Raw genomic sequence first — 15732 nt, 5'->3', positions numbered from 1 at the left:
AGCCAGCCTCTGCCCCCCAATCCTCCAGTCTCCCCTGCTCACCATGGAGGCTTGGAAGGCAGGCCTGGAGAGGGTGGCTCCTGCAGACTGTCCTTGGGCTCTGGCTCCCGGCGGGCACCCACTGTTTGTGCCACGAGCTGGAACACAGACTTGTCCAGGCTGAGCCAGTCCGAGGGCAGCCTAGGGGACAGTGGCCAGGGCTCTGGCTCCATCTGTGCCCGTCTTAGAGCAGGCTCTCCCACCCTCTAGTTTCCACCAGGGGCCAACTCTTACCTATTTGTGGGTCGGGCCTCCCGCTGAACCTTCCGGGACCCAAAGAGGTGTCCCCACTTGATGCCCCCTGGTGAAGGTTCAGATGCTCCTTCCTCATTTTCTGCTGTGGGGGCAGCGGACCCCTCCCTCTCCCGGCTCCGCCTCAGCTCCGCCAGTACAGAATCAGGGGGGCTCCCCATCCAGAAGGGCCAGCCCCTCTCCCGGCCGAGGGCCTCCTCAGGGGCAGGGCAGGCCTCCGCTCCCTCCACGACTCCCTCTCGGGGGGGTGGCCCCACGCCTCCTGCCCCTTTCTTTTTCTCACTGCTGTTACCAGTGCTGCTACCTCGGGGGAACCTAGAGCCCTCGCTGGAGCCATCGATGTAGACCTGGGAGCTCTGCATGAGCTGGTACCACCAGCCAGCCTGCCCACTTCGGGCCCACCTGCCGCGCCCTGAGCTCCCGGCCGCCTCTGTCTCCTCCTCTTCCTCCTCCTCTTCTCCACCTTCTGGGGCACCCACACCCTTCACCCGCTCCCCGGGGGCTGCCCTGTCCACATCTCCAGGGCCGTCCTGGCTGCGGGAGCGGGCCAACTGCAGGGTCGAGTGGGCGGACAGCAGCAGGTCTTGGGACACTCGCAGCAATTCCTTGTGCTGCCGCTGCTGCTGGCCGCTCTGCAGCAGCCGGTGCTGAAACAGCAGGTCTAGGCTGAAGGGCAGGAGGGCCAAGGGTTGCAGCAGCAGCAGCAGCTCCTCAAAGAGGCCAGGGCACACCGTATGCGCTGCATTCAGGAAGCCCCACGGCTGGTAGTGGGTCTGGATGATATCTAGGGGAGAAAGACAGAGGGACTGAGCCACATAGAGAAGCAGAGCCTGGCCTGGGGTGGGCCTCGGAAAGGCAAGCTGGGCAGAACCATCGCATGCTGCTGGGCAGGCTGTGCCACTGAGCTGCACTGTGGTGTCAACAATGCCTCCGGAAGTTGTGCGGTGAACATGCTCCATCAGCTTAAGCAGCAACCTTGAGTTCAGAGGAGAGGCTCCTGGCCACCCTGACTTCCAGATTGCCTGAGTATCCTCCTGGCTCCCAGGCTCTAACATAACAGAGGCTGGGAAAGGACTTGGGTAGAAGCCCAAGCCTCGAGATGAAAGCTTGTGTGGTTCTCCTCCCCACCTCTAGACTCTGCAAAGACAGCAGTGCCGCCGCCCCCTCTTGGTCCTCCCAGGACTGGCCTGTATTGAGTTGGCAAGACAGAGCAGGGTTCTGAGTGTTACCTTCGTGGTTATAGAGGTGATTAAACCAGAACTCCAGGGACCGGATGCTGCAGGGAGAGAGATGAAGAGTTGAGTCTTGTGTGGCTATAGCCAGATCGTGACGTACAAAGGAGACAGATATGGGGGGGTCAGACATACAGCAAAGGTACAGGTGAACATCTCCTTTCTATGGCAGGGGTAGTTTCATGTTACATGGTTCTAGAAACTCAGAGGGGATGTAGGTGGGGGTGATTCACGAGCCAATCACTTCTTAGGATGGGGTTGACTTGCCCATGATGGAAGAAGTCAGGGCAGCTACTGAATGAGAGGACAGGGCAGCTCAGGGCCAGAGGGGGTGACCCTGGCTCATACTCGAGAAAGAAGGATACTATGATATACGTGCCAAGGTGGACTGGGTCAAGCAGGATTCGGAAGCAGTGCTGGAACTGAGAGGTTCAGGGTTACAATACCCATGGAGACAGAACCAGATTAATTTCCAAATTAGCCAGATTATAGATTTATAAAAGCAGAAGCCTGTATTGGTGGTCAGAGTCATGGGTCTGGTGGGAAACCTGTGACCCACTAAGAGAGGCTGTAGCAAGGTGGGGAGAAAGTGGGCCTGGGCCTGGCCACAGATCCTGCAGATTCACCCTTTCTGATTCAGTCTAGGGAGTTGGTTCTTCAGAGGTGCTGGGGCCCAGGGGAGGGGGCTGGTGGGCTGCAGATTTCCACACACTCACTTGAGCAGGCCAAGGATGAAGGCGTTGAAGCGCATGGTGTGACTGGTGAGCTCTGGGAACTGGCTGACTTTGTTGTACAGGCCGTGCAAGACCTTGGTGGATGGGCCTGGGAGGAAGCCAGAGTTGGAGGTCACCATCTTTGGAACCCTGAAAATTCAGCTTGGGCTTCTTCCCTTGCCACAGCACTGACCTAGCTGTGTGGAGGCCTCCACCACACTCCATGGTGTGTTCTTACGTTGCCCAATGATGACGTCCAGCACAAAAGACTTGAGTCCGTCCTCCAACACCGCCTGCACCGCAGGGCACAGGTACTTCAGAACCAGGTGACCCACATTGGGGCTCACAGAACTGTTCCCCAGCTTCGCCTGTGGATGCAGCAGGGAAGTACAGGGAATTAATTACCTGCAACCTTGGTCCTTTCTGACTGCCTTAGTCCTTATGGTACTTCTCTCGTGGTCCCCGTCCCTGAGGACCCAACTCTGAATTCTGGGGGAAGGAGAGCAAGGGACGGGGGTAGCACAGGATAGGTGACGGTCAGCAGGACAGAGCTCAGCTCTTCAGTCTCTCGCCTACCTTGACCCCGGGATCCCGGCTTGTGCCAAAATGGGCCACAATGAGGTCCACAGCAGTGTTGACAGCTTTCACCAGCCCTGCAAGTGAGAATTTGATGCGCCAGGTCCCTAATGAGTCCCCAGACAAGTTGGCTGGGAGTGGGCCCTCAGTGGGGAGAGGGAAGGGCTTACACACACACATATATTCTCTCTCTCTCTCTCTCTGTCCCTGCATAGGTACCACAGGCCTTGGCTTCTTCCTGGTTTTACCCACTTCTCAAGTCCTTCCTGTTTTAACCTCTCCACCAAGACCCACCCCAACGACTCCATTAAGACACTCAACGTACTCACTTCCTTGCCCTCTTACTTCAAACCTGGATCAGTCTAACTCTCCATCCTCTCCACTCTGAGAAACCAGGCTATTGGCTGCTGTTGGAGAAAGTCCAAGGCTGTTCATCCAGGGCCTGGGAAGGGTACTTCTTTGATGCGTGCCTTGCAGCACCCTCTGCTATGCCCTCAGGTTGCCATGCCAAATCTTTACCCCTCTTCTCAAGCCCTTGGTTCTACTTCACTCAGAGAACAGAGGCCACTGGTAATGAATTCAACTTCCCATCCAAAAGACGGGACTACATCACATCTATCCTTCCCACCTGCCCTCCCTTACTTCCTTTCCATCTTGGAGGAAGGTGGCCATTCCCCTTCTTGCCTAAGGTTCTTCCCTCTCGATGCTCTGAGTCCCCTGCTCTGTCTCTGCAAGGGACTTTAGCTTCATCTTTCTCCCTTTCACAAGCTCCTTCTCTTCAGCCCACAGTTATGCTCAATCTTCTCCTTATCATCTCATTTAAACGGCTCTGCTAAATAGACTGGTTCCTTGTCAGTCCTCATCTGATTAAATCATGCTTATCCAAGCCACCTTGTCCTGTAGCCCTTGAGCTCCCCTGGTATAGCACACAGGTGTCTCCCTCCCTACACATAGCTCCCTGAGGGAAGAGACTGGAGACAGTCTAAAGCATCTGATAAATGACTGTTGCTCACTTGCAGATACTCATGATCCATAGTACAGACTTCTGCCTCTTGCCCCAAAGCTTATGCTAATTCCCTCCCAGCACTTGGAGTTCTAAGACAGGGAAATATTCTGAAGGGCTAGAGAGTTGGGCCACAGGCATAAAAAGGTAGTAACAGCAGATTTCCGGTCTTGAGCTAGGAATGATATTCACCTTTTTTCTGAAGCACGTCAATGGATACAGCCTCTGAGCTGCCATCTGGGGACAGGCAAAACTCAGCGGGGGGCTTCTCAGTCAAGGAGAAAGGGTCTTGGAAGTCAGGGCAGGTTAGTGGTAACGGCTTCACTACTTGACCTGGAAAGAAGAGAGAAATCAATCCCAAGCAATTATCTTCCTGAGTGGCAGCTCAGGTCTGTGTCTCATGTCCTCTGAGATGTGTTCTTTTGGGACTGACCCCTTCCCTCCCAGCTACAGGGAAGCCTGCCCTGGGTTTGCTGGGGACCTGGCCCACACACCATTCAGCCGGCAGTTCAGATGACCAGCAGCACCGAGGGAGCCAGGGAACTCAAAGATGGGGTTCCTTCGGGCCAGCCGAGCATCCTGTGGCCTTCGGTCTAGGCTCCCTGACAAACCAGGGGGCCCTAGAGGGTTCTTCCTCCTGTATTCTCGCCACTTGAGTGCTTGAGGGGATAGGTGGTTGGCTGAAATCAGGAGAGATTAGCAGAAGAGACAGGAAATAGTTAAGAGACAGCATTTCATACCCACCCAGTGGGCCTGTATAAAACTGGAGGGTTGGGGTATTAGCTACAGTTGCACACAATGTAACCTGTGACCCCATGTGGAGTACAGGAAATCATTCAAAGGGGAGGTAGACTGCCTGGGGTGGGAAAGAGGGGTGGGCAGTGAGCTTCATACCATTACTGGGCCTGGAAGCCATGCTGCCCTCGCCACCTCCCCGGGCCAGGCTCTCTGCTCGGCCGAGGCTAGATCTCCAGGAGCCCAGAGGAGGCAAGCTTCCTGTCCCATGGAGCCGGTACTCAGCCAAGGTCAGTATCTTCGGATCCTCCTTCTGCGGCTGCTGGGAGACGGCAGGCCGGACAGCAGGAGGACAGGAAAGGCCCCATGGAGGTGGGCTTTCTGTGGCTGTGGCCTGCTCTGGGAGAGGGGAGCACGAAGTGGAGGCTGAAGAGTCGGTGCTGGGCCCAAAGGGGCCAGTACTCCGGATGGGGGAGTAGCTGCCCAGGGGTGATGGCCTCGAGGTCTCTGGCTCAGGCCTGGCTTTCCTGGCACCCCTGTGGGTGGGCGCCTGTGGCTCTCCTGAAGGAGCTGGGCCTGGGCCTTGAGCAGTGGGGGCAGCTGCGGGGGCAGGCTGCGGTGCACGGCTGCAGCCTGAGAGGCTGTAGAGCTGGGAAAGGCTGTGCAGGGCCCGGGCCTTGGCCAGCTGCTTGGGGAAGTGGTGCTGGAACACGAACGGCTGGATGGGCAGCGTGGTTGGCCTCTGCTCCTTGCTGTAGCGAAGGACCGGTCGGCTCTCAGCACCACCCCCTGCGGCAACAGGGATGGAGAAGGAATCAAACACTGCGATCACATGAGAGGAAGCAAAGAAGCAGTCAGGAGATGATGCGCACCAGGGAGAGTGAGAGGGGCAGGACCTGGGCTGGAGGAGCTGAGTAGGGTAGGGGTAATTGACTCTGTGGATTGTGCCACTGCTTCTCCCATCTTCTCCTGGTGTTTTCATGATATTGACTTGTCTCTTGGCTGTTCAGCCCTTCTTTTTCTTGACTTCAAATGTGGGTGCATCTTAAGGCTCAATTCTTATATTTCCCTTTACACTTTTTTCCCCTGCATTGCTCATGTTCAGACAGTCATATAGGTGACTTCTGAACCCAAGGCTTTAGCCTCAACCTTTCTCTTGATCTCTAGATCATTCTGCTTTAGGTTTCTGTTTCCAATTAAAATTTGCTATTTAAAATACCTCATTCATTCTCCTGATGATTTCCATTTCTGCCAATGGCAGAACCACCATTTTCTTTGTGAAAGTGAAAGCGTCACTTAGTCATGTCCAACTCTTTGTGACCCCCAAGGACTGTAGCCTGCTAGGCTCCTCTGTCCATTGGGATTCTCCAGGCAAGAATACTGGAGTGGGCTGCCGTTTCCTTCTCCTTTGTTTCTAAGGTCTAAAGGCCTGGAGTCAGTCACATATTTTCAGTGTCAAGATGTTAATTTACTTCAAGCTTCCACCCATCATCCCCTCATCAACTACAGCCCACGTATTTCATTCTTGATCAAATCTAACCATAATAAAATATTTCTTTACTTGCTGCCAGAATCAGCTTCCTGTCACCCAATCTACCCCAGTCATACTCTTCACTGATCCTAGCATTGGAACCCGAGTCCACATCTGCTCCCTCCACACAGAGGTGTGTTTACCAAGGCTGGTCCTCTCCTGTTCTTTCAGCCAATCTTCTAGTCAGTGTCCCACAAAACATGTGTCTCAGAACTAAACACAACGCTCCAACACTGCACAGAGGCCAAGTCTTTGCCTATGGGTTGTGCTTCTAATTAAACACAGCGCACTGTCAACACCCGAATAAACACAAGGTGGCGCTATAACCGCCCAATCACCTGAAACCCTGGGTGTGGCTCACTCGCACCCTGGGTTCAACAGCTCTGAAGCAGGAGTTAGTATCCATAGTTAAAAGACCTGGGCATTGGAAGTTTAGAGATTAAGTCATTTGCCCAAGATCACACAACTAGGAAGTGGCAGAGCTAGAATTCTGCCTAAGTCAGAGTTTGGCTTTGGGGCTAATGTTCTCTCTGCCACATCACACCACACATGAAATGGTATGAGGCTGGATTTTCCTACTCCTCATCTTTCTGCATTTATTTACTTCGGCGAGTCTTAAGGGGATGGTGACCACAACCCCATAAAGCAGGTGTTTCAGAACCACTGTCCGTGGACATTTTCAGACTATACTCTCCCGCCAGTCCCAGTCAGGGCTTAGCAAACAGCCCTTGTCAATCTCCCTTGCTCACTATGCTCCAGTCATACCTTCTTCGGTCCTGAAACATGTCAAGTTCATTAACATCTTGGGGTCTTGTATACTGCTGTTCCTTCTGCCTGAAATCAGCTAGGCATCAACTCAAGCATCACCTCCTCCTCAAGACCTTCTGTGATTGTCCCAGTGCCTCGGGCAAGTCATGCTCTCATCACCCTGTTGTATTTCCTTTTTAGCCATTTTTCACTGTCAGAAATTATCTTATTTGTTTATTGTCCATTACTCCTTATTAGGATTCTGGAAAAGCAGGGATTTTTAAATTGTTCTCTGCTGTATCCCCAGTGCCTAGAATGGATCTTGGTATATGGTAGGTACTGAATAAAAGCCACGAACAAATCCTCACTGGCACCCTTGGTTCAGTATGGTCTCGCTACATCCAAATCTTCTTACACGGACCAGCTCACTTCTTAGAACACCAGTTCTATTTCCTGTGGCTCTGCTGCCCACAGAACAAAGTCTCATCTCAGGCAGGTTGGTGGCCACCCCTGTGGCAAATGCGCTACCCTCCGCATTGACACGGCTCTTCCCACCCCTTTCCCATCTTTAAGCACACTGCTTTTCCCGCTGGCAGTGTCTTCGTCCTCTCCACTTATTTAAATATCTAATTTCAAGCCTGAGCTGACCCTGGCTATCAGATTAGGCCCTCCCAACCTCAGCTTTACTGTACATGCTATATAGAGTATGTTTGAATTAGACTATCTATTCCTACTCTTTTAAAATTCCTCCCTGCTGAATTCTCAGGATAGGTTTGAGGCAGAGGAGGAAGACTGGGAAAGGGGGAGGGGTGACTACAGTGGGGAGCGGGTATCAATTCTACCCTCTGGGAATACAGGGGAAAAGGTTTCTCCTGTTCTTTGAGACAGCCCTTAGAAACACTGGAGATAGAGATCACATTCACTCAAGTCCATGTTGCAGGCAACAGAGCCCCAGTCCCTCAGTTCCCTCTTAAAATGGAGCGCCCAGAATCCCAGGTGGGCCCTAAGGTTCACAGGAGTGGAGGGGACTATCAACTCCTCCCTTCTGGAGTCTATAAATGAATCCAGCCATTTTAACTTTTTAGAAGCCCTTCCTAACTGCTGACTCATTCTGAGTTTGCAATCAATTATTAATAAATATCCCAAATCAAGAAGAACACTTACATATCAAAGTTCATACTGGTCCTTGAAAGAACAAAATGTTTTTTTCCAGACTAGATAAAATCCTCTTAAAATCTAGATTCTGTTGCTCAGAATCTCAAAGAGATCTCACTTCTTTTGTCATTCATGAATTCATCATTTTTTGATTAAAAATAAAAAAGTTGTACAGAACAAAAAGAAAAGCCCTATGATAGGTCACTGGAGATTTATGGAACAAAAGTCTTATATTATTATGAAAAATCTTATCTGATAGCAAAAACACTTTTAAAGCCTCTTCTCCCATATCTGATCAGGACTGACCTTGTCCTCAGAGTACCAGCCAAGCACTGTCTATGCCCAGATATACCCACCAGGCACTGCAGTCTGAGAAGAGCGTGGGTTCAGAAGACTCTGGCCAATCCCTGCCGTTTCTGAGCCCCCTCTGCCCTAGAGACCTTCTTGCATTTCTGGGGCAGTTCCTCCATGTGTGTTTAGGAGCCTGAAGTCATCTGATATACTGCCATCTCTCAAACAGCAGGTATAACACCATTTATGGGTTTTTAACCCTTTTTCTTTGAGAAGCCAACGGACCAACCTAAGGCTGAAAGTGAAAGTGTCAGTCACTCAGTCGTGGCGGACTCTTTGTGACCCCATGGACTGTAGCCTGCCAGGCTCCTCTGTCCATGGAATTCTCCAGGCAAGAATACTGGAGTGGGTTGCCATTTCCTTCTCCAGGGTATCACCCCAACCCAGGGATGGAACCCAGGTCTCCTGTATTGCAGGTGGATTCTTTATTGCCTGAGCCACCAGGGAAGCCCTAGGGCCACAGACAGCAAATTCCCCATAATCGATCTTTCCTCTGCTTTATCTCCCCTTTCCTTCCAAACCCTCTGAGATCCACCTTCTGCCCTCATCACTCCCAAATGCTGCTTTGGGGATTTTCAGCCTTAATCCTAGTGATTTGTTTTCAGAACTCATTTGTTGAATCTCTTTTTGAAACTTTCTCCTTCTTTGGTTCCTATGACTTCACTCTCTCTTGGTTCCCCTCTATTTTCTTGGCTGATTTTTCTGTTTCCTTTGAGGACTGCTCTGCTCACCCTTCAATCACTGTATCCCCAGGGTTCTGTCCCCTTGTTCCCTTTATAACTCTACACATTCTCCCTGGATGTTCTCACCCACTCATAGCTTCAACTACTATTTTTATTCCAATGACTGGTCTCTCATGGTGGTCTCCTGACCTCCAGGGAGACAACCTTTTGAATCTACCTTCCATTCAAACAACCTGTGATCTTTCTAAAATGCTAATCAAAACATGCCATTACAAACCAAAAAATTCCATTTCCCTAATTAAAATCCTTTAATGGTTCCATCCACATTCTACAATGGCTATACTAAATTATTTGCAGTTTCTGGAAAGCATCAAGATACTCTATGCATTTGTGGTTTGTACCGACTTTTGTATGAGCCTACAGTGTTCTTTTTATGAGTGTCCACAAAGCCTACTCCTCTAACATTTTTCTGGACTGTGCTTAAATGTACACTGTGTTAGCGCTCTTTTGCTGACATTCTGGTCTGTTTGGGTGCTCCTCTCATAGGCCAGTGCCATACAACTGCCACCTCTACAGTTTAATTGTGCTTCCTTTTCTGTTCCCATCCTTCATCAGAATTCCTCGAGGACAGATATTGTCCCTCTCGTCTATCACCAGCACCCACTCAACACAGAGCCTTTATAAAATAATCACTTAAGCGAAATGAAATAAATAGGGAAGAGCTGGCCTAGGAGGCTCAAAGGTTAAGTGTCAGGTCTCAGGTTCTTTGAAGAGTGGCTACAGTCACTGATCAAAGAATGAACTTACTGATGGCCAATGTGGTTTGTCTGTTTGACATTTCTCTTAAACACGGCAAATTCCTTGATGTCCAAAATGGAGCTCAGGCCTTATTCCTTTCCCAGTAAGTCTACTTCTGTGTTTGCAGTCCCTACCCATGTGTCATCATCTTTCCAGTCACCCGGGCTTTGAATCACAATCTTCTGAGTACCTGCTATCCCAATACATCGATCTCTCAGTTGCTGATTTCATCTCCTTGGTGTATGCTTTATTCCCTATCCGCCTCCCCCTAGTATAACTGGAGGACATGCCCTGGACTGGAAAGATGATGGGTCTGGGCTGAGAAACCTCTAGTGGTAGAGGTGGGGTGGTTGGCAGGACCTATTACTGATAGAAGGCCATGCATACAACCTGCTACTCTCCAGCCACTAGGCTTCTTACCGTCAGCTTTAGCTCTTGCGTCCCTCTGGGTATGGCTGTTGGCTGGGCTCCCTGGGAGAGCAGGCCCTGGATCCATCAGCTGGGCCAGGGGCCCCTGCCCAGCAGCTCTGAGGCCAGCGGGTGGCATCTCACTGGACTGGGAGCCCTGACAGACCTGGGTGGACCAGGGCTCTGGGCCAACCAGGTCCATGCCCGGCTCCAAGGGCATGGGTGGGAGGCTATGGCTACAGTGAGTGCCCTCATCTAGGGGTCCCACCCTGTCTTGCTGGGCTTCTTGGATGAGTGAGAACTCCTGAGAGGAGTCCCCAGTGCTTGCTCGCAGTGGAGGGGAGCCAGAGCCTGCAGCTTTCTTCCGGCCCTTGGCAAGTTCAGCAAAGGAGGTGACCCGCCGAGGTGGGGAACTAGGCCCAGTAATGGCGGCAGGGCCCTCACTGAGGCGCACTGGGCAACTCAACATGCGTTCCAGAGAGCCCAAGCGGACAGGAGGGCTGCGCTCTAGGCTGCGGTCGTAGCTTCGAGAGCGCTGACGTCCAATGCTGAGGTTGGGGGGTGAAGTGTTGGTGTACACTTGCCCCTCGATCACAGTGCGGCCCATGGGAGCCTCCGCTTCCACTTCAGAGCCCACTGCTTCTTGTTCCTCTGGCTGGACTTCCGGCTTCTGGAACAGGTAATACTCAGAGGGCTGGCTAGGGCCAGGGTCTGGGCCAGGGCCAGGGGCAGGACTGATCTTGGTGTGTTCTTCCGAGCAGCTGGTGACAGAAGAGCCAGCTGGGCTTGGGGAGGACTGGGAGGACAGGTCACAGGTGACAAGTTTATAGTAATTCTGTGTGGCCACAACAAGACGGGCCTGGCTCTGGAAGCAGGCTGTGAGGTCAGCTACAGCTGGGCAGGGCTCACAGTGCGGGCGGTAGGAGTTGCAGTTGGCATCAAGCTCAGGAGATGAGGCATGAGGACAACCATAGCCACCTTCCCTTCCTCCGCTGTCAGGGTGGTGGGACTCACAAGACATCTTCGACTCAGCTGGGGAGGGCTGCAGGTCCAGGTAGAAGGCGCCAGGGTCCGAGTGGCTGTAGAAGGAAGAGTCGCTGCAGGATTGCGGGGCAGAGTTGAGGTTGGCACGGGAGTTGCCGTGCATTTTGTTGTAGAGGGTGCTGAAGGTGACCAGCACGCCGTCTGAGCTGTTGCAGGAGGAGTCGCTCACATAGCCCATGGACTGGTCAGCCGCCTCGGACTGACTGGAGGTGCTACTGCAGCGGCAGTGCTGGGTGCCTGAGCCTGAGCATCTGGGGTTCCTTGGGGATTCATCAGAACTGAGCTTCCATTCCTGGTCAAAGGAAAAGCCAGAGGTGTCACTGGCTCCACCCCCACTGCCACTCCCACCAGGCCCCCCACACTCATCCAGCTCCATGGTCTCAGCTTCCGGCTCTGGCCGGCAGCAGCGGCCAGTGCTGCAGTGCGGGGCATCCAAGATGGTCACTGGCTCCTGTTCTTGCCCTTCCACCACTCCGGCTCGACTACGCGCTGCCCCCCATGGCCTGCCCACTCTGGGGCCAGGCGGTGGCAGCTGGAAAGAGGAGAGATGGAAGGTGGGCTGGCCAGCCCTGTGCAGGTGGAAGGACTGCTGGGCGGCACTGTCACTGATGCTATCCTCATATAGGTCACCAAGTCCTGGCTCGGCCACGCCTGTCTGCAGCAAGAAGGGGTTGTGTCGTTTAGGGGCCCCGGGGCCTCTTCCATCCCGACCCCTGCTCTTGGCACTATCAGCAGACCGTGTAGAGCCCCCTGGAGCAGACTGCAGGCTGCTGTACAGCAGAGAGTCAGCTTGTCCGAGGTCCTGATCAGGCTGGGTGATGCCCAGCTCCGGTGGGCAGAAGGGGTTGGGTCTTGTGCTCCCGCTACCTCCACCTCCCCCTCCACAGCACTGCCTGTCTGGGACTTGGCAGTGCACCAGGGGGATGTGGTGGACGATGAGGGTCTCTCCAGTCAGCTTTGGGGGACTATCCATTCTGGAAAGTTCGAACAAGGGCATCAACAGCACCAGACACTGCCCCTGGAGCCCAGTGGGGCAGAACACATTTCATCAGGAGAGCTTGGTACCTGGAAAGAGAGGGAAAGAAAGGGAACCTAATGTCACCTCCCCGAAGTCAGGGACATGCCCCTACCCATGTCATTTGCAGATAGCGAAGAGCCCAAGAGGAAGAAAGATTCAGTCAACATGGAGCTGGATGACTCAGCCCAATGGGGTACTCGGCCTCACCGCACAAGGCCAGCTCTCGAGTGCCCCCTTCACTGTAAGCTCGCCATGTATCCACTCGAACAAAAAGCTAGGCCCCTGTTAATGCCACCTCTGAAGGTCTGGGGAATCTCAGTGACAGCTCTTTCTCCTCTTTCTTAGCAGTAAACAACGACCAGTCCTGAGTCCAAAAAAAACTATGAATGATGACATAACTAAAGAAAAACCACCTAAGATGCCTGAGAGGGTGCTAGGCAAAGGAGCCACGGAATTATCTTACACACAGCTACAACACACACACTTACAGATGAGGGGACATCACAAATAATACGTTAGGTATGCACAGCAATAAGCTACAATTTTGCAAGAAAGGTAATTTTTAATGTACTATATCACTTGATGCCTGTGTCATCTTTGACCCCCTTTCCCCTCCTGAGCCCCAGAATACCTGTCCCACTCTGACTGGCTGTGGGCAAGGGTCCTCACTCTTCCTACTACTGTGTTAGAGCTTCCTGAATAGCGACTGAGTTAGGCAGCAGATTTCTAGTATGGCTGATGCCATCCTCTTCCTTCCCAGCGTGGGGTCTGTTTTTATATTTTTTGTATTACTTCAGCACAACATCAGGTAAGGCTTGAGGCATAATATATTCTTAATATTTAGCTAGCTCAGGGAACAGATCTTCTGAAGTGCCCCAATTCTGTCCAGTTTTAGCTAGAACTTTCCCTCTGAGGGTCCCCTAAAACGTCTTGTCTTCCTGGTTTTACCTCTGATAGGCTAAGGTCAAGTTCTCTACACGGAGCCCATTCTGAGCTTCTCTGGTCTCTTGGCTGGACCATGGCAGGATGGCCCCCCTCAAGTTCTAGTCTTCTGTGCTGTCAAGGTCAGGTCCTCAAAGCCTTCATTTGCTCAGACTTCTCATACCTAATTTCTCCTCATTCATTCATTTCTCCTCTTTCCCTTATCATTCCTGTCATTTTCCTCTACCTACAACGAGTCCAAATCCCTCATTGCCTAAGTTCTTCATCATTTAGCTGAACCTTTATACCACCGATTTTTTAAAAGTGTAACTCATTTAGATCAGAGCTCTTCATATGGAGTACAGTAAAGAGCCAGGCAAGTCACACGTGTTCAAGGACACAGACAGGCAACACATAAAAGGAAAAATTCAAATGGCTAATAAATATGTGTGTGAGGGACACTATTAAAATATGTTATTTGTGTTAAGTTAAATTACATTAAAATTAAAAAGCAAGTATTTACCATCTTTCTTCTTCCTTTCCTTTCTGAGAGGAAGGCTCCTCTGTTAGATTTCCAAGCCTTTGTGTGTTGACTAGGGTAAGGAGTAGACAGGCAGAAGGGCAGAAACCAGAGAGGCTAAATGAGCCACAAGACTAAGAGTTACAGAAGAAAATATGGGAGTAAATTCATTATCTTTGGTTAAGGTCATTATTGGATGACTTCTTAGATAAGATGCCAAAAGAACAAGTGATAAAAGAGAACATAGATAAGGTAGATTTAATAAAAATCAAAAACCTTTGAGTCTCCAAGGGACACGATCAAAAAAGTGAAAAGACAAGTCACAGAATGAGAGAAAATATTTGCAAATTGTGTATCTGACAAGAGACTTAGAATCAGAATATATAAACAATAAACAACTCAACAATAAAAACTATGTAACCCAATTAAAAACTGGGCAAAGAGCTTGAACAGATATTTCTCCAAAGAATACATACAAATGATTAATAAGCACATGAAAAGAGGTTCAACATCATTAGTCATTAGAGAAATAAAAATCACAACAAGATACTACTTCACTCTCACTAAGATAAAAGACAATAGCAAACGCTGGTGAGGATGTGGAGAAATTGCAACCCACAAACATCGCTGAGGACATTGTAAAATGGGACAGTCACTTTGGAAAAATAGCCTGGCAGTTCTTCAAAATGTTAAGCATAGAGTTATCATATGACCTAGAAATTCTACTCCTGGGTATATACCCAAGAGAAATGAAAACATGTTCACGCAAAAGCCTGTATACAAATATTCACAGTAGCACTAATCACAGTAGCCAAAGAAGTGGGAACAATCCAGATGTTCATCAACTGATGAACAGATATACCATGGTAAAGATAATGGAATCTTATTTAGCAATGAAAGGAGTGAAGTACTGATATATGATACAGTATGTCTGAACTGCAAAAGGTAAGTGAAAAGAGCCAGTCATAAAAGGATTCTTTGCATGATGTTATATGATTCCTTTCACATGAAATGTCCAGAATAGGCAAATCCACAGAAACAGAAAGTAGATTAGTGGTTGCCAGGGACTGAGAGAGTGGAAAATGGGGAGTGACTGCTAATGAGTGTGGAAGTTCCTTCTGGGAGTGAGGAAAATGTTCTGAGATCAGTCAGTGGTGATGGTTACCTGAGTCTGTGAATAAAACCAAAACTCCAGAGTTTATGGAAAGTGAATTATATCTCAATTTTATAAAAGGGTGAGTTTTATGGTATATGAATTATATCTTAATAAAGCTGTTATTTAAAAAAAATTTAAATAGGAAAAAAGATTAAGGTTTATGAGAAGATTGAAGGAGAGAGAGGGAAGGGAACCAGTATTAGCAGTGGAGAAGAATGCGTATTTGCACAGATAAGATGAGAACAAGAGAGGAAGTATTGGGATTTTTGTAGAGAGGGATAAAGAGGATTTTTAGGAAATTTTGCTATGAGGTACATGAGATAATTTCCTCTTCACTCTTTCCCATCTCTCTCTTTCTTTGCCAAGAAAACTTTGGGCTCAAATACTGGGTTGGCCAAAAAGTTCGCTAGGGTTTTTCATACGATATTATGGGAAAACCTGAATGAACTTTTTTGCCAACCCAATATATTAATCTATGCCACAAGGATAACAAAAAGATAGGAACACCCTAAAACTCCAATAATAATCAATTTGAAAAGTAGAGAACACAGTATCATTAAAACAATGTTGTGTTAATTTCCCTATTAGTGACTTGAGAAAATATTCACAAAAGATTAAGTGAAAATAGCAGATTACAAACAATATGTACAGTATGACACCATTATTGTAAATAAATATATGTCTGTATCTGTCTTCAGGCTGCTATAACAAAATACATCAGACCAGATGGCTTATAAACAGCAGAAATGTATTTCTCATAGCTCTGAAAGCTGGGAAGTCCAAGATTAAGATCAAGGTGCCAGCACGGCTGCATTCTGGTGAAAGCCCACTTCTTGGTTCATACCTGGCA

General features: G+C 49.9%; 1 protein-coding gene and 1 non-coding gene across 12 annotated transcripts in view; one reads left to right on the top strand and one right to left on the bottom strand.

Annotated features, from left to right (window-relative positions):
* RUSC2 (RUN and SH3 domain containing 2) overlaps positions 1–15732 on the bottom strand; it is a 61872-nt gene that overhangs the window by 741 nt on the left and 45399 nt on the right. For 4 of the 11 annotated variants that reach the window (XM_059888990.1, XM_010807922.3, XM_010807920.4 and 1 more), the window contains 10 exons: positions 10236–12332; positions 4710–5372; positions 4310–4495; positions 4008–4148; positions 2813–2889; positions 2430–2604; positions 2240–2345; positions 1521–1567; positions 274–1075; positions 43–180 (listed from right to left, as the gene is read on the bottom strand). In XM_059888990.1, coding sequence (XP_059744973.1) covers positions 43–180; positions 274–1075; positions 1521–1567; positions 2240–2345; positions 2430–2604; positions 2813–2889; positions 4008–4148; positions 4310–4495; positions 4710–5372; positions 10236–12264 — 4364 coding nt within the window. In that variant the 5' untranslated portion in view covers positions 12265–12332. 11 annotated transcript variants of the gene reach the window in all.
* Positions 15278–15336, top strand: MIR2285DA (microRNA mir-2285da). The gene has a single exon (NR_162376.1). It is a non-coding gene; the product is annotated as a microRNA mir-2285da (primary transcript).

This window comes from Bos taurus, chromosome 8 (assembly GCF_002263795.3).
Source record: "Bos taurus isolate L1 Dominette 01449 registration number 42190680 breed Hereford chromosome 8, ARS-UCD2.0, whole genome shotgun sequence".
Classification (NCBI taxonomy): domain Eukaryota; kingdom Metazoa; phylum Chordata; class Mammalia; order Artiodactyla; family Bovidae; genus Bos; species Bos taurus.
The sequence above is the reverse complement of the archived record's forward strand: the minus strand, read 5'-3'. Positions and strand labels throughout refer to the sequence as shown.